Here is a 22,590-nt window from a genome sequence, read left to right as displayed (position 1 = left end):
CCGCCCCATTCTGTGTTCCATCCATTAGATCTCACTTTTCCCAGTAACGCACTTAACACACACAGTCAGATCCCAAATCCTGAAGTCCAGGTGAGTTTTGCCTGAGTAAGGTCTGTAGGATTTGGCCCTTAATAAAAGAAAACAATACCTGCTTATTCCCGTCTCTGGGACCTGTCTGTAAGGACCATGCGGATATCACATTAAATCCTTTGACGACAGTGCAGGCTGGGAAAAGAGAAGCCAAGTACTCGGCATTTGATTCTTTGTGATGGTTAATTTCAGTGTTGTTGCTGACATCCACCAGTATTTTGCCAGCCAGCACATCCGTCAGGTCACAGAGCGTGGAGTAATGTTCCCTGAAAACTGCCACAAAAATAACATCTGTCTTCTTTGCAGCATCCGCCTGGGCAGTTACTTCAGCTGCTGAAGGAAAGAGGCCTGCACAGCGCTTTGGATTGCGGCTTCCGACCACCACCTGGAAACCTGAGTACACCAGACGTGTAGCCAATGAGCGTGCAAAGTCTCCACTTCCCAGGATCCCTACGGTTCGGCCAGCAGCCGGGGCGAGATCTGGATTGCTCTCCATATTCCGGCGACCTAGGAGTGGTTTTGCCATGTCTCCTCCTGGCATTCCTTTAGGCAAAAGCACAAAGGACAAGTTCACTATAAACAGCATTTTCAAAACCGTATCTCCCTGTCTCAGTCTACGTACGATAGAAACAAACCTGCAGCAGTGTGGCGAATGCTACATGCCACACACACAGCCATTGCAAACAGGGTCTGTGTGGGAACCCACCATAGACTCAGAGAGGACGGAGTCCCCTGAAGCTGCAAACTGGTTTTATAATGCTGTGCCCTGGCAGGGCTCATTGGCAGCAGGGACTGAACCCAGAACCTCCGGATGTAAAAGCAGAACTGCTATTGCGTGAGCTCAGAGACCCACCTCTACTTGGCAAAGCTGTAGCAGGCTCATCCATCCATCTATACGCGGACCAGCCACTGCTAGTGGAGGATAGAGCGCCAGACCAAGTAGGTATGAGTTAAAGGAGCAAAGTAGCTATATGACTCCATTGTGACAGCCTCTAGACATGTGCAAAGATCCATGACCACTCCCCAATGCTGTCCTCTGCCTGCCTCTACCCTTGCCCCAAACCTACTCTCCGGGCTATAAAACCACAGCAGCCTTGACGCCTGTGGTGCGTGTGGGCCTGCCACACCATAACAGGGTGGTCTGGACCGTTTCCGGAGCAAGGGGGTTTGGGGCCAACCAGACCTGGTCCAGGGCATGGCCCCTTTAAGAACCTGGTGTTTAAGGGAGTAGTAGACAAGCTGGTGACTGGGGGGCCAGGTGTAACCAGTGAGCTACTTCCTGCACAGGATAAAAACCCAGCTGTTCACTGACTGAGGGCATAGGCGGCAGGTTGTATGGGCTCGAGGTGCCCGGGCTCCCGGAATATTCAGGGCCGGGTGCCCTGCTCCAGCAATATTTGGAGCTGGATCTCTCCCCCGGCCCTGCCTGGATCGGGTCCCGGCCCTGGTGGGTCTCCCCCCACCGCCAAAACCCCGCCGCGTCCCTGCCTGGAGCGGGTCCCGGCCTCCGCCTTCCACCCCTTCCCCTGCGTCCCCCCTCCGCCGCGTCCCTGCCTGCTTGTGCTGCCAGAGAACGGCTCCCGGCAGAACTGCTGTCTGCTGCCCCAGGGTCCTAGCGCCTGGCATCCGCTAATGGCAAGGCAAGCTGCCCTTACCCTGCTCTTCTGCCCTAGCCCTGAGCCTCTCCAATGCCCCAAACCCCTCATCCCCAGCCAGAGCCCTCATCCCTCTGCACCCTGATCCTCTTCCCCAGCCAGAGCCCTCATCCCCCTGCACCCTGATCCTCTTCCCCAGCCAGAGCCCTCATCCCCCTGCACCCTAATCCTCATCCCAGCCAGAGCCCTCATCCCCCCGCACCCTAATCCTCATCCCAGCCAGAGCCCTCATCTCCCTGCACCCTGATCCTCTTCCCCATCCAGAGCCCTCATCTCCCTGCACCCTGATCCTCTTCCTCAGCCAGAGCTCTCATCCCTCTGCACCCTAATCCTCATCCCCAGCAAGAGCCTTCATCCCCCTGCACCCTAATCCTCATCCCCAGCCAGAGCCCTCATCTCCCTGCACCCTGATCCTCTTCCCCAGCCAGAGCCCTCATCCCTCTGCACCCTAATCCTCATCCCCAGCAAGAGCCCTCACCCCCCGGCACCCTAATCCTCTGCCTCAGCCAGAGCCCTCATTCCCCTGCACCCTGATCCTCATCCCCAGCCAGAGCCCTCATCCCCCTGCACCCTAATCCTCATCCCCAGCCAGAGCCCTCATCCCCCTGCACCCTGATCCTCATCCCAGCCAGAGCCCTCATCCCCCTGCACTCGAATCCTCATCCCTAGCCAGAGCCCTCATCCCTCTGCACCCTGATCCTCATCCCCAGCCAGAGCCCTCATCCCCCTACACCCTAATCCTCATCCCCAGACAGAGCCCTCATCCCCCTGCACCCTAATCCTCATCCCCAGCCAGAGCCCTCATCCCCCTGCACCCTAATCCTCTGCCCCAGCCCTGAGCCCCCCTGCAGCACGAACCCCACATCCTCAGCCCCAACCCTTATTTCCCTGCAGCCAGATCCTCTGCCCCAGCGCACACCACCTCCCCCTTCCTACACCCCCACCCCCAGTCGAGCCTGCACCCAAACTCCGTCCCAAAGTCTGCACCCCTCACCCCCTCCTGCACACCCACCCCCTTGCCCCAGCCCAGAGCCTGCACCCAGCACCCAAACTCCCTCCCAGAGCCTGCTCCCCTCACTGCTTCCTACACCCCCACCACCAGCCTACAGCCTGCACCCAAACTCCGTCCCAAAGCCTGCAGCCCTCACCCCTCCTGCACACCCAACCCCTGCCCCAGCCCAGAGCCTGTACCCAGCACCCAAACTCCTTCCCAAAGCCTTTTCCCCCCTCCTGCACCCTAATCCTCAGCCCAGGACCTGCACTCCAGACCTCCCCCCTGAAACTCCGCCCAGAGCCTTAGGCAGGTGGAGGCGGAGTTTGAGGGGGCGGAGTTGGGGGGGCGGGTTCTGGGCACCACCAAAATTTCTACAAACTTGCCTCCCATGACTGAGGGAGAGAAAGGGAAGGTGGTTTGGAGTGTGCCTGGCTATGCAGCCTGGGCTCGAGGGCTGTGACGTTCTTTAGCCAGAGGGAAGCTGGGGGTGTGAGCTTGGGAATCTGGACAGGAGGAGAAAACAAAGAGAGTCAGAAGGACTGGCAGAGCTCCCTGGCTCAGAGATATCTGGAGGAGGAGCCAGGATTGAGGGCGAAGCTGGACAAGCAGGCTGCAGTTCCTAAAGGCGGAAAAAACTGAATCCCAGCAAAGGGAGCTTGACTTTACATAGTGGGTTGTGATCATGTAATAGCAGTGGAAGGAGGGGATTGAGGGTGGGTGCCTGTAAGGCTGTGCCTAGAGGGGCTGTGCTCTGGGAAGGCCCCCTACCCCACAGAGGGCAGGGACTCAGCATTTCCCTTACAGGCAGCAGGGAATGTGATGTTATAATCTACATAAGACAGACAGCAGACTTGTTGCATATAAGTGGACACTAGGCTGGTGGTATCCTCCCAATCCACATTTGGAGACTTTGAAAGAGCATCAAACAACTCAGCCTGGTTATTCAGATTTAGAACTGGACTCTAGACAGGGCATCTTGGGTCACAATGAAAGTGTCTGGGCAGAGGCACGTGATGCAGTTTACGCAGCACTTGCCTTCTCCAATTTCAGTCAAGTGTTTTTACCTCCAGACCTTGCATAAGCAATACAAATGTACCCCCCTCACTCACACACACAGACACACTCTTAAAAAATCCCCACATACAAAGGGCTTTACACCACCTAGGTCTCATTATTTGGCATATCTACAGCACCTTCCGTCCACGCAACCCTCTAAGCTTTACAAACGCTAATGACTGTCGTCTCCCAGCATTCACTGGGTTTTATCACCAATGGGGAGGCTGAGCCCCAAGAGGCTAAATGACTTGCCCAAGGCTACCCAGTATGACAGCAGCGCCACAAGTAGAACCCAAGTCAGTGCCAAGTCTGCTGCCTTAGTCCCCAAACCATCCCCTTTTCCTAATAAAATGTATGTACAAAATGTTAGTCTATAACAAAGACACACTTCTCTGGCTCTTAGGCAAATGAATGGAAATTAATATTCAGGGTGACAGAATGATTGTTACCTAGGGACTCATTTCATCATAGGTCTAAAGCCACCTCAAAAGCATTCTGAGAGCTCCCAAAGGGATTGTGAACTGTGCTGGAAGATAATCTTTTTGTAGTGTGACATTTCTGTCCTGCAACTGCCATTCAAAACAAACAGGGACATTTGCAATGTTCTAGGATAAACAGCATCTCTGTCTCCCGCTACTTGGGTTCAAAAGGAAGAGAAAAATAAAAGCATCACAGAATTAAACAGCGTTTGAAAATAAGACTGAGCAGAATATTTTAGAAACAAAGATATTTTCTAAAATTAAGTGTGGGGTTGCGCCCCGCTATTTCAGTCTTATATTATGAGCTCTTTGGGGCCAGGATCATCTTTTTGTTCTGTGTTTGTACAGCACCTTACACAATGGGGTCCTGGCCCATGTCCACGATTGGGGCTGCTAGGCTCTATGGTTGGGATCCATGAAGGGATTTAGGCACCTAAACCTGATGCTTAGGCACCTTAGCCTCAGATTTAGGTGCCCAGCTCCCAGTTTTGGCTCCACTGTGATCCACAAAACTTTCACTGATTCCTTTAGGTGCCTAAACTCACTTGGTGCCTAAGTTTTTCCAGAGTAAACATTCCCTAGGTGTCTAGATTTCTGCCTATGGGCATGCACACTGCTGCCTCCAGCTAGGCATCCAGACACCTATCTCCTGCCTAAGCCTTAGAGCAGTGGTCACCAATCGGTAGATCGCGATCGATTGGTCAATTGTGGAGCCTCTGCCAGTCAATCGCAGTCTCCGTCTGCCAAAACTCCGGCAGCGCAGCAGGGCTAAGGCAGGCTCCCTGTCTGCCCTGGCCTCATGTTGCTCCCAGAAGCAGCCAACAGCATATTCCTGCGGCCCCTACAGAGGGAAGGGGCAGGGGGTCTCCGTGCGCTGCTCCAGCCTGCAAGTACCGCCCCTGCAATTCCTATTGGCTGGAAATGGGGAACTGCAGTCAATGGAAGCTTTGGGGGCAGTACCTGCAAGGAGGGGCAGCGCGTGGAGCCATGTGCCCCCTCCCCTCCAGGGACTGCAGGGCCGTGCTGCTGGCCGCTTCTGGGAGCCGTGCGGGGCTGGGTCAGGCAGGGAACCTGCCTTAGCCTCGCTGACTGAGTGGGAGCCTGCATCCTGATCCTCTCCTGCACCCCAACCCTCTGCCGCAGCCCTGAGCCCACTTCCAAAGCCATTATCCCATACCCTCTCCTGCATCCCAAACTTCCTCCTGCACCCCAGCCCAGAGCCCCCTCTCAGAGCCAGCACCCCAAATTCCCTCCTGCACCCCAACCCCCTGCCCCAACCCGGTGAAAGTGAGTGAGGGTGGGGGAGAGCGAGCGATGGGGAGTGTCGGGTGGGATGGAGTGAGCAGGATGGGGCCTTGGGGGAAGGGATAGGATAGCCCTGGGTTGCACTTAAATTCAAAAAGTGATCTTGTGCTTTAAAAGGCTGGAGACCACTTCCCTAGAGCAATGCACAAGCTATGATAAGTCAGATGCTCGGCCACCTAAGTCAGGTGCAGGGCCCTATCAGATCCCATTCAACATAGGGAGGAGGAACCCACCCTAAACTCATAGCCCACTAGCTAGAGCACTCACCTGGAATGGTCAGTATCTTCCACTGGCAAGTTTAGGCAGCTCTGCACCAAATGCACAGGCTTTTGTGGATCACATTCTAAGGCACTTTTCTCCCCCCATCCAGGGCCGGTGCAACCATTTAGGCGAACTAGGCGGTTGCCTAGGGCGCCAAGATTTGAGGGCGCCAAAAAGCGGCGCCCTCAAAAAATTTTTTAAATGGTTGCAGCCGCTGCTGCTGGAGAGGCAGTCTGAGCTGCCCACGGCAGCAGCTGCCTGCCGCCGGCAGCCCGGGGCGCCCCCGGGGTCAGCGCGCAGCTGCTGCAGCCCGGCAGCCCAGGGCGCCCCCGGGATCAGCGCACTGCCGTGGCAGCCCGGGGCGCCCCCGGGGTCAGGACGCAGCCGCGGCAGCCCGGGGCGCCCCCGGGGTCAGGGCGGCAGCCCGACAGCCCGGGGCGCCCCCGGGGTCAGGACGCAGCCGCGGCAGCCCGGCAGCCCAGGGCGCCCCTGTCAGGGACCCGCCGCGGCAGCCCGGCAGCCCAGGGCACCCCCGGGGTCAGCGCGCCGCTGTGTGGCAGCCGGGCAGCCCGGGACACCCCCAGGGTCAGGACGCCGCCACGGCAGCCCGGCAGCCCAGGGCACCCCCGGGATCAGCGCACCGCCGCGGCAGCCCAAGGCACCCTCCAGGTCAGCACGCCGCCGCGCGGCAGCCCAGCAGCCCGGGGCATCCCCGGGGTCAGGACGCAGCCGCGGCAGCCCAGGGGGCCCCCAGGGTCAGGGTGGCAGCCCGGCTGCCCAGGGCGCCCCCGGGGTCAGGACGCAGCCGCAGCAGCCCAGGGCGCCCCCGGGGTCGGGGCGCTGGCGCAGCAGCCCGGCAGCCCAGGGCGCCCCCAGGGTCAAGGAGCCACTGGCAGCCCGGCAGCCCAGGGCGCCCCCGGGGTCAGCGCGCCGCCGCGGCAGCCCAGAGGTTCAGGCTGACCGCGGCTGCGCTGACCCAGGGGAATCCCTGAGCTGCAGGCAGAGGCTCAGAATCCCTCTCCCTCCCAGAGCAGGGGCTCCAGCCTCTGCAATTTTTCTCGTTGCTCGGTGCAGGCGCGGGCACCGGCAGCTGGGCAGAGCTGCGCAGCTCTGCTTAGGGCACATGGCAGGGACCCTGCAACAGGGGTGCAACACCAGGGCTTCGCTTCTGGAGGAAAGCCGCGGCTGCCCCCTGGCTCAGCCTCCATGTCAGCCCCAGCGAGGGGCACGGAGAAGAAAAAAGCCTCAGCAGTGCTCTGGTGGAGCGGAGGAAGAAAGAGGACCCTAGTGCTCATGCATTGGGCAAGGTAAGCAAGTGCCTCCCCACAGGTCAGCCTCAGGTGCCTGTGCTCCTGCCCCCTTGGTCCTTAGCTGGTCCCTGCTCCTGCTCCCCTTGTGCCTGGACAGCTGGAGAGAACAGTAGCCTGCAGAGCTGAGCTGCCCCAGTGCCCCCAGGCACCCCCCCTGACCCCATCCTCCCCACAGCCCTGACCCCCAGCTCCGAGCCCAGTCCCTCTGAGCCGGAAACCCCCTCGACCGCATCCCCCCCACAGCCCTGACCCCCAGCTGCGAGCCCAGTCCCTCTGAGCTGGAAACCCCCTGACCCCATCCCCCCAACAGCCCTGACCCCCAGCTCTGAGCCCAGCCCCTCTGAGCTGGCATGGGGGGGGGGGCGCAAGATGGAATTTTCGCCTAGGTCGGAAAATATCCTTGCACCGGCCCTGCCTCCATCCATTGTCTAGGAGCCTAGGTGCCTAGCTCGGCTTTGTGGATTGCAGTGTTGTTCCTTCTATTTTGTACATGTCTACAAGTTTAGGTGCCATGACACTCAGCACTGCAACATCTAAGTCCCTTCATGGATCCCACCCTACCTCAAAAGCACATCTAACAACAGTTTATGTTTAAATACTGGTGGGACGGGAGGAAATCTCTCTTAGATCTCCTGGTAAGCAGATTTCTCTGAGAGGCTCTAAATCTCAGACAAACTACATGACTGGGAACAGATTCCTTAAATAGCAATTGGGATTATTATAACTTCCATCTCTCCCCTGAACACACACCCTTCATTCCCCTGTATACCGCCACCCATGCTCTCCTTCCATCATCCCTTCTGCATGTTCTCCTGGGCTTTCCATGACTCCTGGGCTTCCCAGAATCCTGCATCTCCTTCCATGCCCTCTCTTCTATTGCCCCATCAACCCTCATACAATCCACCTCTGCTCAATGACTCCCCTTTCTCCCCTATACATCACTAGCCATGTCTGCTCTATTCTCCTGCACCCCCCCTTCATTCCTCTTCTGGTCCACTGCACCTGTGTCCAATCTACCCCATGCTCTCTCCCCTCTTTCCATACTCTGCTTGGCCCTTGGGATCCCCCTGCATACTCTTCCGTGTCCTACCAGCATCCTGCCCCCACTTCCTCTAGCATCCTGCCTGCCCACAGCCCCCCCCCCCCCCCGTTCTATGCCCCTGTCCCCCTCTCCATACACCACTCCCGGAATCCTACGCTAGGGTAATACCCGGTATCACTTACTCTTCTCCACCACCACCCCGAGCAATCCATGCCCCTCACCTTGGCCTGCAAGTCAGCAGCAAGTCCGTTTCTGTTTCACAAACCTTTATTATACTGACAGCGTCAATGCTGCTTTTTATACAAGTATGAACGGCTTGCACCTTTTTTAAACCACTCCACTAACTCTGTCCTCCAAATGGGAACCCAAGGTCAGCACAGACAAAACAAACAGGCGGTTTCTAGGCTAGCCTCACCATGCAGATATCCAGAGCCAGAGAAAGCCAAGATCCGCTTGAAAAGGAAAACAGATACATGTCGAGAACACTAACTTTAAAACTCCTTTGTCAATTGTCACCACACTTGCCAGAAAACAAGGCTACCTTGGGGTGAGATATGACGTGTGAAATTTCAGGAAGATCAGTTTCTTATTGAGGAAGTTACAAGGGCGGGGGAGGGACTAAAAATCAGGCTTGTTGTGGCAACCTAAACTGTGAAGCTGTTCCCACTCTTCTGTTACCAAAAGCCAACTCAACTCCTCCTCTAGCTAGGCTATTCATAGCTCTTTAGATCCTTCAATGTGAATAACTTCTGAAAATCTGATCTGTCTGTCCCTTTCTGCTGAGTACTTATTGCATTTCAGTTTTTATTTGTACCAGTGATAACACAGACTGGGGGCCCCACTGGGGTAGGCATTTCACAAACACATAGGAGGTGACACTCCCTGATGCAAAGAGCTTGCAGTCCAAATGAATCAGACAGCAAAGAGTGAGAGAAACTAAGTAATGTTATCCCCATTTGATAGGTGAAAGCACAGAGATAAAATGACTTGACCAAGGTCATGCAGGGAATCTCTGGTAGAGTCAGGAAAGGAATCCAGGTCTCTCAAGTCCAAATCGAGTTTGTTAACCAAAAGACCAGGCCTTTTTCCACTCATCTTGGATAACGAAAATAGGCTACTCAGTTTCATTTTTGTCTGTAGATTTTAATTAGGATAACTGAAGTTCCTATACACTGGCAGTGTGGTACAATCCCCTGCTGTGTTTCTATGTTGGCTATAAACAGGATCTACTTGTTTTTTTGGGGGGGGAGGAAGGGGGAATCAACGCACGCTTGTCTTGGTGCAGGTGCTTGTAAAAATAAAGTGAAAGATCTTAGTTTTAAAACATGTCGCTTTAATAGTAAGTTCAGTGTCATTCTACATGACAATGAGCCAAACTGTATCACCAAAGACTGTTGCAGTGATCTCAGTAAGTGCTATTTCAACACAATGATACAATATGGCCTAAGAAAATCAACTTTACTTTTCAAAGTCCTGTCTCTTACTATTGCTTTTACATAATTATCTTCAATTCAGCCTCTTGTTTCAAGGGTGACCTGTAATGTCTTGGCTAAAATGCCTGTATTTGTCTCTTCCACCCAGTCTACTGAAGGAGATAAGGGGAGGGCATTTTCAACTGGATATTTAAAAGTACACAGAGCCCCAACCACAGGTGCCCCTTACCCATGGACTGAACCAAATATGCATAGCTACAGATCCTCATCCGTGCTGAGTCAGACTCTATTTCTAGGGATCATTTTAGATAAAATGCTTCATTATGCAGATCTGCTAATAAGCACATTGCTTGAAGCAGAACAAAAGTAAAAAGCAATCACTATAGAAGTGCCCCAAGATGGTCCCTCTCAGCTATCAGATCATTTGCACTATATCAATTCCTAGAAGCCCTGGTCAGGATCATAGGTCCATTATTAGGGTGACCATATTTTCCCAGAGGGAAAATGGGACGCTACACGGGGCCAGCTTGAGGCCCCCCCCCCAAATTCGGGGCTAGCCCAAGTGCTAGGTGCTGAACAAACACAAAGGAAGACATGATCTCGTCCAATCTAATGCCCTGATCCTGTGATCAGAGAGTTGTGGACAGACCCCTGGACCCTCATGGACTTGATTGCAGAATTGGGATCTTTTTTGCCCCTACTAATTCACATTGCAAAACATCAACTTCCAGTGTTAGCTTCCCAGGTATTTACTATAAAGAAGTCAGATCTGGAAAGAAGCATTTGGATCCTAACGTTTACACTCATGAAATTAGCTTTCACTGTTTTCATTACCAGACGAAAATATTCACTCCTCACCTACAGCGGTTTTGTTACAAGTGAAAAGAAGCCATGTCGTTTCTTTCCCATACCTAAAGAGGCTTGCGCAGGCGAACACAGCAGGTGCCATGTACCTGTTGAAACTGGAATAGATTTAGCTAAGAAAAGGGCCTTTTATACAAAGCTGCTTGATCCTGAACTCTGTTGTACATTCCAGGAGTCCTTTCACTTCCATTCAGGTAGCAGGGCAATAACATGACTGGTATGCAAGAAGCTCAAAACATGAAGAAGCAACCAAGAGGGGGAAAGCAATACTTGTAATGGGAAGAAGTAATTTAGCCCTTTTTCCCCTCACCACAAAACATCAGTTGCCAAACAGTGCAAGGCAGGGAGGTGAAGTTAGGAAATGTCAGAATAGCCTGTGCAACTTTCATTGCACCCCTTGTGCATGTGCATTATGATACAGTCTTTGATTATAAGATCACATACCATTTTTTCCCACAGGACCCCTGCCTCATTCAGTCCAGCGTTCTCAAAGAAAGGTTGCCAGATTTTTTTAACAGGGGCAAAATACATTTTTCCCTAGCTTTGTTCTTGGAAATGGCTGAAGTGTTTCGGCTAAATTTGTCCAGAGTTATTCACCCCTAAGTAGACACCTGGCAGAGGAAATTTCAGCCCAAAGAGTTCAAGTTTGGCAAAGTTTTTTAAGCAACTGAAAACAGGGTCTCATAATGGGAATTGATAGGCAACCAGTAAGCAGCCCTGCGAGCCCTGCCTGTAATAAAGGCGGGTGACTAAGCAAAACTGGAATAATGAAAAACAAATAGACAGGAGTTTATGATTTTAGAGGGCTTTTTTTTTTTTTTAAGCAGGGTTACTAACAGGCTGTACCACACATCCTGAATCTCTGCTCTGCCAAATTCTGCTCAGGAAACTGATTCCCCTGATAGCCTGCACAGACATGGGAAAGGCAAAGGTCTCACTTTTATTCCTTTATGACAAAGGAGATGTTTACACAGTTTTCTTTGTTGCTCTACTGTAATGAAAGCGACCGTCTGCTGGATTTGCCGCGGGCATCCGGCGTACTGATATAATAATAAAATGCCTCCCCAGGATCTCTTTTCTAATAAAAGTTTCATAAAGTTGGAATCTGAGGATTTGGGGCACAAGTGTCCGGAGTTAATCTTCTGGTTAATGCAGCAAAATGAGTTTTGGTAAGGAGGTAAACGATGACTGAGGTGCAGAAGAGTCTCCAAACTGAAGAATGGTGGATCTAATGTTAATGCCTGTAATACTCTAACTCATCTGGCTGATGTAATGGCTAAGAAGACGACTATTTTCATGATTATTCTCATCTCACAGATGAGAGGTTTAGATGGGGGGAGGGATAGCTCAGTGGTTTGAGCATTGGCCTTCTAAACCCAGGGTTGTGAGTTCAATCCTTGACAGGGCAATTTGGGGATTGGTCCTGCTTTGAGCAGGAGGTTGGACTAGATGATCTCTTGAGGTCCCTTCCAACCCTAATAATCTATGATATTTTGCAAGAGCCTTGAGAACTTAAGTCCCTGTGGCTGCTATCATTTTCTTCTGTGGTCTTGGTTTCTTTGCTGCTCCTATCACGTTAATTACTATCTAATGGTGACTCACCCCTTTCTGAGCTTTTCCTCTGCAAAAAGCAGGAATAGCAGCTAAATGGAGGCATGGGGTATCAGGCTGACTACCTGAATGGAAGAAGCCTCTCAGAGGGATCTAAAAATACCCTGCAGTCTGTAGATAATGGGTGTGATGCAAGGATGCACTCCTTCCTGAGACTGTTAACAGAGAGCAAATCTTTTCCACTTTCATGCATGCAGATTGTGTTTGGAGTCAAGTTACATGCAAGCCCGAGTCCTGTCATTATTATCTGTGGAGAGTTCAGAGACAGCAAAACTTGTCTTCAGCAATCCCTCAAGTCAAGATCAAACCTGGGTTGCTTAACGAGGGGCGGGATGTGTCTAGTAAAGACACAGAAAAACTGCACTCAGTGAGTTCTTGGTGTGGCTATTTCTGGGTGGTCTCTTAAGACCATAAGTTGCCATAACCGGGTATGCCAGCCCTTTGAGACTTGTGGGAAATACTCCTAGACCAGCACTACCCCACATGCTGGGTTTTGTCTCTTAAACTTACTGTGGGTAGGTGATATGGAAAGAAAGGCAGTGGTTTGTGGGGGAGGCTGTTTGGGGATTGAGGGAAGAAAACTGTGCTGCTGCCTCTGCTTTTAAGAGAGAGAGCGTTGTTCCATGAGCAGGATCTCCCTCCCCATCTGCTCTCACTGGTGAGGGACAAGGCTGGCCCAGGGCAGTCCCCAGCCAGCCCCTCTCCGGGATCCCAGGGAGCAGGCTTGCTGGGGAAAGTAGTTCCGGGCTGTGGGATGGCATCCTGCGAAATAAGCCAGGGGAATAAGCCTGGTCTTCTCCCCGAGTGGAGGAGGCAGGTTGAAGTGCTGGTTTTGCTCTGAAACCTCTGGGCATGTGATTCCCACCTTTCCTTTGATTTGGAACATCTACGGGGCAGACCCATTAAAAAGGGCCAGAATCAAGTTCAAAGAGACTGTAGTTACGTTGAATTACCCTGCTTGTCTAACTGATACAAGGACCCTGGCAGGGGAAGGGTAGTTTCCTCCTCTTTTGCTTATGTTTGACCTGACACTGTCTCTTATACAGGTTTGGCCATGTTTTCAGGTTCCTTTATGATGCTTCGAAAGCACACAGCCGGATCCCTTCATTTGGGAGGAGCAGCTGTTCCCTATGCTCAGACACAAGAATCAATCTGATGCTAGCTGGTTTGGGACAGCAAACCAGTGTTTCCCGAGCCATCTTGGGGCTCTGAGAATCACTTTATTATTCCCTGTCTCAAGCTTGTGGAGGATGTGAGATGTCAATAGAAAAGAAGGCAGGATGCCTTCTTGGCCAGTCTACAGTGAAAACACCTGCTGAGTAAGCCACCTACCCAGAGAGGTCTACATGGTCAGACTGGCAGAAGAATGGTAGCTGAGAGAATCTGGAGTGTTCCGTTATGCAAAATGTGTTCAGAAATATTTCCTCTTTGCTCAATTGCAACCCAGGGTCTACCCCACCTCTTCCCCTTGCTCAATTACATCAGAACCTTCGCTGGGACACTTATACCAGACTGCCAACTGCCTGGCCCTCACTCAGGAGCTGGGATCCTTTCTATGTACACTTATGACTACAAGATTGCCTACTTCTTTATCTCTATCCCTCTCCCACCCCTGCTTAAGTGCATGGTACAACGGCATGACACTTAAACACTTCATCTATAAGGACGTGGGGAGAGGAGAATTATTGACACAGGGAACCATTCAGGGGAATCTAACGGGACTGAAGCAACGGAAAGTGGAGGATGGGATTGAAAAAAAAAACAACAGAAGGATGAAGGAGAGAGGTTACTCGGATTACATTACCTTAAACAAAACCCTTATATTACCACTCACTCTGTCTGCTTGTGTACTCCATCCATTCCCTGTGTCTTTCTCTATATAGATTGTATACACATCTGTGCAAGGATCTTATCTTCGTATGTGTCCAAGAAACACCCTGCACGCTTTTAGTGCCACATGTGCCTTTCCATACTGCTATGGACATTTACCAGCCCAGACACATAACCTCCTTGTTCACCCATTCCAACAATGATTAAAAAACCCCAAGCTCTAATATTTTAGTCACCTGTCAAAAATGTCTTGCCATCGGTGAGTTTGGCAAGGCTGTGCTACCCATAAATAAATTATGACTGTAGCTGTTGCCACTGTGGGGCGTTGCCGCAATGGCTGTGGTACAGCAGTGCTTTCTGCATGTCTGGCAGCATGCTCTGCGTACTGCAAGATTGGAGTTCCTATAGCACGTGCGTCCAAGCACCAGACTCTAGTCTTTGGTGCTCCCCATTAACACACACAATGCATTTTGAGTAAGTAACAGGACTGCCTGTTCCTAAAAGGTGCAAATACTCTAGGCACAACAACGTCAACAGTCACAACGAAAGCTCAGCCCAGACTCTAGGGGATGTCCATTGTGAAATAACTGCCCCATGGGATTCCCCAGGCCTAGTGCTAAGGATACTCCCTCCAGCCCATCCATTGCCTAGACAGGGTCAAGCCCTGGCCTACAGAGCCCACTAGAATTGACCTCTGGCTTTGCCCATGGTCTCCTGGTATCCACATGTGCATTTACCCCACTCCTGCTTGCACAATGCTGTCCTATATCCTCTTTCTCCTGGTGGGCTTCTGCCAGCAGCAGGCTGATGCTTTGACTGGCTCTTAACTTTTTAGTCCCAGCTCTCAGGCTGCTCACTGCCCAGCCTTCCTTCTGCAGCCAGCTCCTTCCGGTTCTGGCCTGCGGCTCCTGCTCTCACAGAGCCCCTGATTCTCTGCCGAGTCCACTCCCCCTCAGAAAGCTACTACTTTTACCTGCTCTCTAGTGTTGATGGAGCTGTCTACCGCTAGCAGTTGGACTGTGCAATATAGCGCCTTCTCCTGGCTAGATTTCAACACAGCACATTCAAGGTGGTGGTTACGACCCAGCAATTTCATTACAACAGCTTTCCATTTTAGGCTGTGGACTTTGATTCTTTTCAGCCGTAAGAAACAGGTACAAACAGCAGAGCCCAAGCCACCAGGCATATGCAAAAAGGAAGTCTTGCTACTCTTTGCACACTCTTTGAAGGCTGTAAACATGCCAAACCCCACCAGACAGAAGCAGCACCACGCCCAGTAAAATACCATCAGCGCCGAACAGACAGCGCTTTAGTCTGAGCTGTTTCCTCACAGTTCACCTGGTGAAGAGGTTCACTTGCCATTCAGATGGGACTTAAATCAGGGGAAAAAACAACCCAGAAAAACAGGTACTCCCTAGCTTTCTACTGGTGGCATCCGTCTAGCTGACCAATGATAGATCTTGAGTATATATATTGCCTTTTGAGCCAGGAGATGCCAAAGCCCCTTACTGATATGCAGCCAACTCTGAGGCGGAGAGCAGTTACCAGCTAGAGTCAAGCAATACCGTGGCACAGGGAGGGGATATTTTGGCCAAGGATCTTACATGGCAACCCCCTGTTGTTATGAAAAGTGCTATGGACTGAGGGTGTTAAATGCCTACACAAAAGACACAGGGCCTTGATGGTAAGGTCTCATCCCAAACACTTCAGCACCGCACTCTAATTACCCAGCCCAGAAGGGAGAAGACTGAGTCAGCCTGGCTGGGATGGGGACTGTGGTCCAAGGGAGTCCAGGTGTTTCAAATGTAAAGCTCTGGCCATTAAGCAAAGCATCCTCTGTGACAGCAGCACATCCATACGTACAAGCTTATTAGAGATCCTCTAGCCTGCTTTTTAGTGGCCGTCTTTGTATTGTCCAAATAGCCAACTTAAAGCTTTTCCAAAGCTACAGTCAAGAGCGAGCGAGGGGAAAGTGTAGCGAGAAAGACATCCCGCAAGGAAAAAGGGCGTGTGTGGTAGGCGGGTTGAACAGCATGAACCTAGGGAAGAGAGATAAGGGATATCAGAAGCAGCCAGAGTTTTCTTTCTGCTCGCAAAGAGAGGATTGGACGGTGCCGGTGAAGGCCAAAGAAGCGAACAGTTCAAAGGCAGATCTGTTGGAAGACAGTTAGAATTCAGTCTAACTTTGCTGAGTTGGGGGTCAGGAGGCATGTCTGGGAAGAAGGAAAGCTTGGTCTAAAAGCAGCAAATACTATGGTTGTATGTTCTCTGGGGCAGGGATGAACCTCAGATAAAAGAGCTCTAGAGCCACTGTGCTACCTATCTGACTACCGATGTGTGGACCTACTGGCTGGATCACTGCCCTGTCATTAAATGGGCAATCGCTTTTTCAGTGTATAATCCAGCTCCTTGTCCTCTACAACAGTGCTTCTCAAAGTGGAGGTCCACGGACCACTGCCGGTCCATGAGCCATCGGCTGCTGGTCTGTGGTGAGTTTCCTCATAAGAGTGTCGAATAGGATAATAATATGGCACCGGTCCCTGGCACATTGGAAAAAAAAATTGCTGGTCCCCCACATCAGATAGCTTGAGAAACAAACACAGCACTTGCCTACCACTCTACTCTCATCTCTTTAATCAGCCGACTGACCTACAAGACTCCTGCTTCCATCACCCCCTCTGCTACAGCAGGGAGCAGGCAAACCAATTACCAAGACAGAGAGATCTTTGGAGTTTTAACTTTAAAGCCCTTGCTGGAGTGAGTCCAAACACATTACTGATCATATAGCTCACTCTATACCATCTTGTCCTTAGGTCAGAGGGCAAGGCACTGCTGGACCTACGGATTGCAGAGACTGACAGAACATGGAACATACTTTTGTAGGCTCCGTGATCCCATTTTTGGTGAGGCAAAAGGAGGGTAATAGACCCCTTTTAAACTGTATTTTGTATTTCAGAGGGCCCTTAGCAAGATACATTAATTGCTGCTTTATTGCTTTTAGGTTCTATCCATCTGGTATTATTTTCTTGAGTCTTTAATACATATTTTATAGTTAAGTTTATTAGAGTGCTCCCTCTGGGAGAGAAATGTCCTGAAATAAGTTAATTCATTCTAAATAATAAATGATGCTTACTGATATGTGATGGTACTTTTTATTATAAATAATTGGTGCCCAGATACTTTGGTAATGGACACACTAGAAATGCCTTGTGCCCCAGTACATATGAGTAACTTTACATATGCAAGTACTTCCAGTGACTTCAGTGGAAATGCTCACATGGATAAAGGTGACCATGTATAAAATGTTTGCATGATCCAGGCTTCAGGTAGAGATTTTGAAAATCTGTTAGGAGAAGCTGGAGAACCAAAGGTGAATTGTGCTTTCTGTATTATTTTCTAAGACCTTGGTTAAAATGTTCAGAAGCTTCCAGGTGACTTGTTGCTTTTGAAAATGTTTCCCTTGTCTACACTAGGCTACACTGCTAATGCCCATTCAGCAAGAGAAGAGCCCTAGTCAGTGTAAGGAGGGAGGAGAAACCACACCATGAAGAACAGTAGCGTTTCAGTTTGAAAACCAATTAGCATCTACCTCCATTACTAGTTTGGCTTGGCGAATGTCATAATCAAGGATGATAAACTGATTCCTACAAAAGCTGGTGCTTATTTATTCTGGGAAGGTCATATTTCATCACCATAGCAATCAGCATCTTTTCCATTTCTCCAGCAAGTCGGTTTCATTAGTAACCTTGGCCAAATGGGTTTGAGAGAAGAAAATTTTCACTCCTTTTACTAGACTCTGAGGGTGTTTCTATGAGTTTTTTTATGTAAAGTTGCAAAGCCCAGTTCCTTATGAGGTGTGTGTATATGCTGAGTTTTTTTTAAAAAGCTTTTCAAATGGCACATTTTCCTGTGATTTCTTGCATAAGTATCTTTAAGTCATCACTTGCAACTTTTTTCTTTACAATTACACAGCAAATCAAACATGTATATTTAATATCAGATCTGGCTTTACTGTACCTGGTTTTTATGTCAACTGTAGTTTGTTAAAAGAGATGAGGAAACTAAGGCCTGGGGTGGTATTTAAATCTTATTTTAAAAATCCTAAATCAACAGGAATTTTGATACTATAAGCTACCTACTTTCTTCCTCCTCCCAGCATGTTTAGGTTTTATTTCTCTCCATAGGATGGCACTTTGCAATGCACAAATCTCATTTGGAAGATACCGATTTAAATGCCCATTGGTGCATTGTGATATGCTTGTGCCACACCCAGCTTGCAGGAGCAGGCCTCTAGCTGCTACTACTGCAATATAAATAATACATGCTTTCATGAACTTCCTGCCTTTTAACCAACAACTCACCGCACCTGGATCTCAGATCCTGTAAACTCTTATCTATGTGCTCAGGTCTACACAGAGTGGTCAGTTCTCTGGATGGTCCCACTGAAGTAATTTGAAGCGTACACTTGTCCTGCATGTCTGGCTCTCTGAATCACAGTCGGTTGGCTCTGTGATTCCTGCCTCCACCCAAGTTAGTGTTCTGTTGTTACTATACAAGGACAGCCCCGTGTTAACAATACATTTATGTATACATACACAGATGTAAATAGGAAAAAATCTTAAATCCTATGGACCTGATCCTGCAACTAGTTTGGCCTGTGCAGAGTCCCACTTAAGTCCATGTGGGCCTGCCTGCATGGAGCCAACTGCAAGATCAAGGCCTGTATTATATATGGTGCCCTTTCCCTCCCTTCCTTTTCTTGGAATATTTTTCTTTCAGCACATCTAACCTCCAAAAAAGGTTGCTCTCCTTGAGGAGCCTGAGCAGTGGTTCTCAACCTATTTACCATTGTGGGATGCATCCAATACTACCTGTATGGCATGGGTGGCGGGTGAACCCCCACTTCGGTGAGGCTAGTTCACAGGCCTCACCCCTTCTGCCTAAGGCTCCACCCTCCTGCACATCAGAGCCCCGACCCTCCCCCCACAACAGAAGGAGCTCTGAGGCCCCCTGTGACCAGAGGAGCCCTGGCTCGCCCACCCCAGCCACCCCGGGCCAGCCCCTCCAGCCCCAGCGCCACGCCGAGCGCCACACCGTGCCGCACCCAGTGCCAGGCTGTGCCGCTCTCCCTGCCTGAGCGCCAAGCCGAGCGGCTCCCCCCTGCCCACTCCCTGAGCACCAAGCCAAGATGCTCCCCTCATCTGAGCCAGTGGCCCCATGTCCAGCGGAGCTGCCTCACTCCCCTGCCAGACCCCCGCTCCTGCCGCTTACTTGCAGCGCCCCTTCTCACTCCCCTGCCCAAGGAGAAGTGATGCGGCAAGCAGCAGGGAGCTGGGGTGGAGAGGTGAGTGCAGGTAGGCAGGCAGTGGGGGGAGGCTGGGGGCCCTGGGAGCAGGCAGGACCACTGCAGCTGAGGGGTCCCACGGGAGTGGCTGCACCAGGAAGGCTTTGCCTTCCCTGGGCTGTTATACCTGCAGCCCATGCATGGGTGATGCATATAATAGGCTGGGGAAGACTGTGCCTCCCCAAACAGCCCAGCATGGCCCCGGCCACATCCTGCCCTAAAGTCCCCTCCTGCTGCTAGTTGGCCCCAGCCCAGGCAGGCTGCTCCTATTCTAGGAAGGGAAGCCTGCTGGGGCTAGGGCAGCTGGGACTTGGGGTGGCTAGGACTGCCCAGCGCTGGGGGGGGCCCTGGCATTGGGACCACATCACCCAGCGCTGGGTGAAGGGGCATGAAGGAAGGGCTGCATGCTGCCCACCCATCACTCTGGGGCTGGGTGGGGCGGGGATGTGTGCCACCTGCCCGTCTGGCACTCTGGAGCTGGGGGTGAGGGGGGCTGTGCCACCCACCGGGTGCTCTGCAATTGGATGTCCTCGGGTGACCTGCAAGTGTGGGGGGGGGCTGGCAGCTGCATGGAGAGGGCCTCTGGCTTTGGAGGGGAAGGGTCGGCTGGGCCTCAGGTGGAAAGAGTGGGCCAGGGTGGGGGCTAGCCTCCCCAAGCCCATGGCTCACCCACCGCCATGCTGTATGGCCCTGAGGATGTCACATGGGCTGCAGCTCTGTGCTGTGCTGACTGGCTGAGAATGACTGATTCTGAGGAACCCTACCAGGTGCCCCCATTTCTCCCTTCCTTCTCTTTCAGTGTTCTGCGAACAAGGTGTTAACCATCTGACAGGTAGGACAAACAGCCTACTCAAATGCCAGTGCCAATCCACTCAGTGGGTGTTCTGGAAGGAAATGTTTCTATAGCTAAGTGGTAGGCAAACTTCCTCCTTTTCCTGGATCACAAGCATGGCACTCAGAAATCTCCTGAGTTTCTACTGGCCTGGGCAAGGAACAAACGTCATTCCAGAATCAGACCACAACTCCCACACCGATTCTTTAATTTATACCCTGATATATTGTTCTTTGTTTCTAACTAATCTGAGACTGAACACAAACTAAACTCCCCTGTGGCCTTCAAGCATTCTTCCTTTTACAGAGCAGCTATGGTGATAATATAATTATTGCCATTATCTCTCTGTTCAAATGGAATTTCTATTCCTCCCTCTGCTATCGATGTGACCTTGGACAAGTCATCTCACTTCTGTGGCTTGTTTCCTCATCTAATACATGAAGATTGTAAAATTTGCAAAGCACTTTGGGGGCCCTGCATCAAAGTATATATCGTATAAGGGTAAATTATTGTTAAAGGGACACAGTCAATTTAAAATGTACAGATCTGTTTAGTGGTTTTTTTAAACCGACTGTTGACACATCTAAGATGGCTACAGCTGGGCTGGAGAAAAGCTATTTTATCTGGTTTCAGTCTATTTTCTGAGTCCATTTGACAGCACTTAATGTAGAGTCAGTTTCTCTTTTCCCCGATGTAGACTGTCAATCTCCCCTGCCCCCATTTGTCTGGGCGTTTCACACAGCAACAGTGAAGAATTTAAAAAAAAATAAAATGGAATATATAACTGTAAAACCACAGACTCTGGCAGGAGGATTCAGGGCAGATACTTCCCGAAAGCACTTCTAACTCTTTTCTAAATCAACTTCGTTTGAGTGGACGCTGTGATCTGAAAAAAAAAAAACCAAATACTTCCATCCCGAAAACCACGGACACCAGATGATGTCTCAAACACCCGTGAATTAATGCACAAATAACTAAGCAATTAAAGTTCAATACCATCTCCCTGATTTGAAACAAGTTACTTGAATACACCAACTAGAGTCACAGAGGGAAAAATCAGGCTCAAGATGTGTTGCTTGTGGCTCTTGCCCGGGGCGGTGCATGACCCAGACGCCCAGTCGCACCCCACTTGTTTTAAGAAAGCCAGGCCCCGGTGGCAGTAACAGCAGGCCATCCTGGTGGCCATCCGAGCGCCTAGGGCACAACGCCCACGGGCCGGGCCGGAGCGCTAACACTCCAGGACGAATGGAAAAGGACAGGGGTTGGCCACGTGCGATCCAGTCACACTGGAAGCAGGGTCTGGCCCCTCCACTTGTGTCCGGGGGCTTCTGAGCAGCCAGGAGGGGCTGTAGAGGGGGGAGAAACTCCCCTCACCCCAAAGCAGGGTGGGAGGAGAGCGCAGCCCGGCCACAGCTCCCCCCCCATTCGGTCAGGTGATCGGATGCGGGGTCGGGATCACCAGCCCCGCTCTCCCTGGAGCCCTGCACGGATCCGCGCGCCCCAGCCCCCGTCTGCCAGCCCGGGCAGCAGCAAAACTCCGGCTGCCCCCGCCCCGTCCCCATTTACCACCGAGGGCAGGCGGGCCGGCAAGGGGCGCGGCGCTACCCGCCCGGAGCCGGATCGGGCCCCGGGGCCGTGCACTCACCTCCGCCGGGGCCGGGCAGCGAGCGGGCAGCGCGGGGCGCCTACTTTGGGTAGTTGCGACTAACGCCCCGTGATGCGCGGCGCGGAGCTCCTCCTCCCGGGCGCCATGTGCCAGCCGCCGCACCCGCGTCCGGAGCCCGCCCCGGGCTCCTGCCCCTTGCTGCGGGCACGGGGCCAGGGGACTAGCCGGGGTGCAGGCCGGCCGAGCTGCGGGCTGGGGCTGGGGCACGAGGCAGGCTTCACGGTGACTGTCTCCGCCGGTTTCATCTCCGGGGCCAGCTCCTGGCTGTGAAGCCAGGCTGATCTGCTGCATGCCGCAGACCAGAGCCAGCCGGCTGGGAATGGAGCTTCTCCCTGGCTTCCCATGGTTTGCTCTGTCTATGGCAGTTGCCTGGTTCCTCATTGTGCCAGGCACTGTACAAGCCGCACCAAGAGACGGCCCAGTCTTCTTTCCTTCAGGTGGCCCAGATCAGGTGTGCAGCAGGGAAGCCCCAGGCTGCTTTGAAGTTGCTGCAATATTAAACACAAAACACCTCTCAAACACACATACTCTTTGTTAATGCTGGGATTTTGTGCTCATACTGGTAGGATTCAAGTATCGGGATAGCCATGTTAGTCTGGATCTGTAAAAAGTGACAAGAGTCTGGTGGCACCTTATAGACTGTATTGGAGCATAACCTTTCATGGGTGAATTCCCACTTCATCAGATGCAATCCTACTGGTAGGGTTGTGATTTTAGAGCAGGGGTAGGCAACCTATGGCACGTGTGCCGAAGGTGGTGCACTAGCTGATTTTCAGTGGCACTCACACTGCCTGGGTCCTGGCCACCGGTCCGGGGGG

General features: G+C 51.8%; 1 protein-coding gene across 7 annotated transcripts in view; it reads right to left on the bottom strand.

Moving 5' to 3' along the window:
- The window catches only part of STEAP3 (STEAP3 metalloreductase), a 44,798-nt gene extending 22,909 nt beyond the window's left edge, over window positions 1-21,889 (bottom strand). Inside the window, exons 1-3 of one of the 7 annotated variants that reach the window (XM_050916682.1) lie at window positions 21,752-21,889; window positions 20,907-20,992; window positions 149-633 (exon numbers count right to left, since the gene is read on the bottom strand). In XM_050916682.1, coding sequence (XP_050772639.1) covers window positions 149-631 — 483 coding nt within the window. In that variant the 5' untranslated portion in view covers window positions 632-633; window positions 20,907-20,992; window positions 21,752-21,889. Of the gene's footprint in view, window positions 1-148; window positions 635-4,244; window positions 5,103-20,906; window positions 20,993-21,751 lie in introns of those variants that run through there. The other 6 variants (XM_050916683.1, XM_050916681.1, XM_050916687.1 and 3 more) reach the window with 6 other exon arrangements.
- Window positions 21,890-22,590: the final 701 nt, after the last annotated feature.

Source organism: Gopherus flavomarginatus, chromosome 10, assembly GCF_025201925.1.
Source record: "Gopherus flavomarginatus isolate rGopFla2 chromosome 10, rGopFla2.mat.asm, whole genome shotgun sequence".
Lineage (NCBI taxonomy): Eukaryota > Metazoa > Chordata > Testudines > Testudinidae > Gopherus > Gopherus flavomarginatus.
This window is presented reverse-complemented; position numbering and strand designations above follow the sequence as displayed.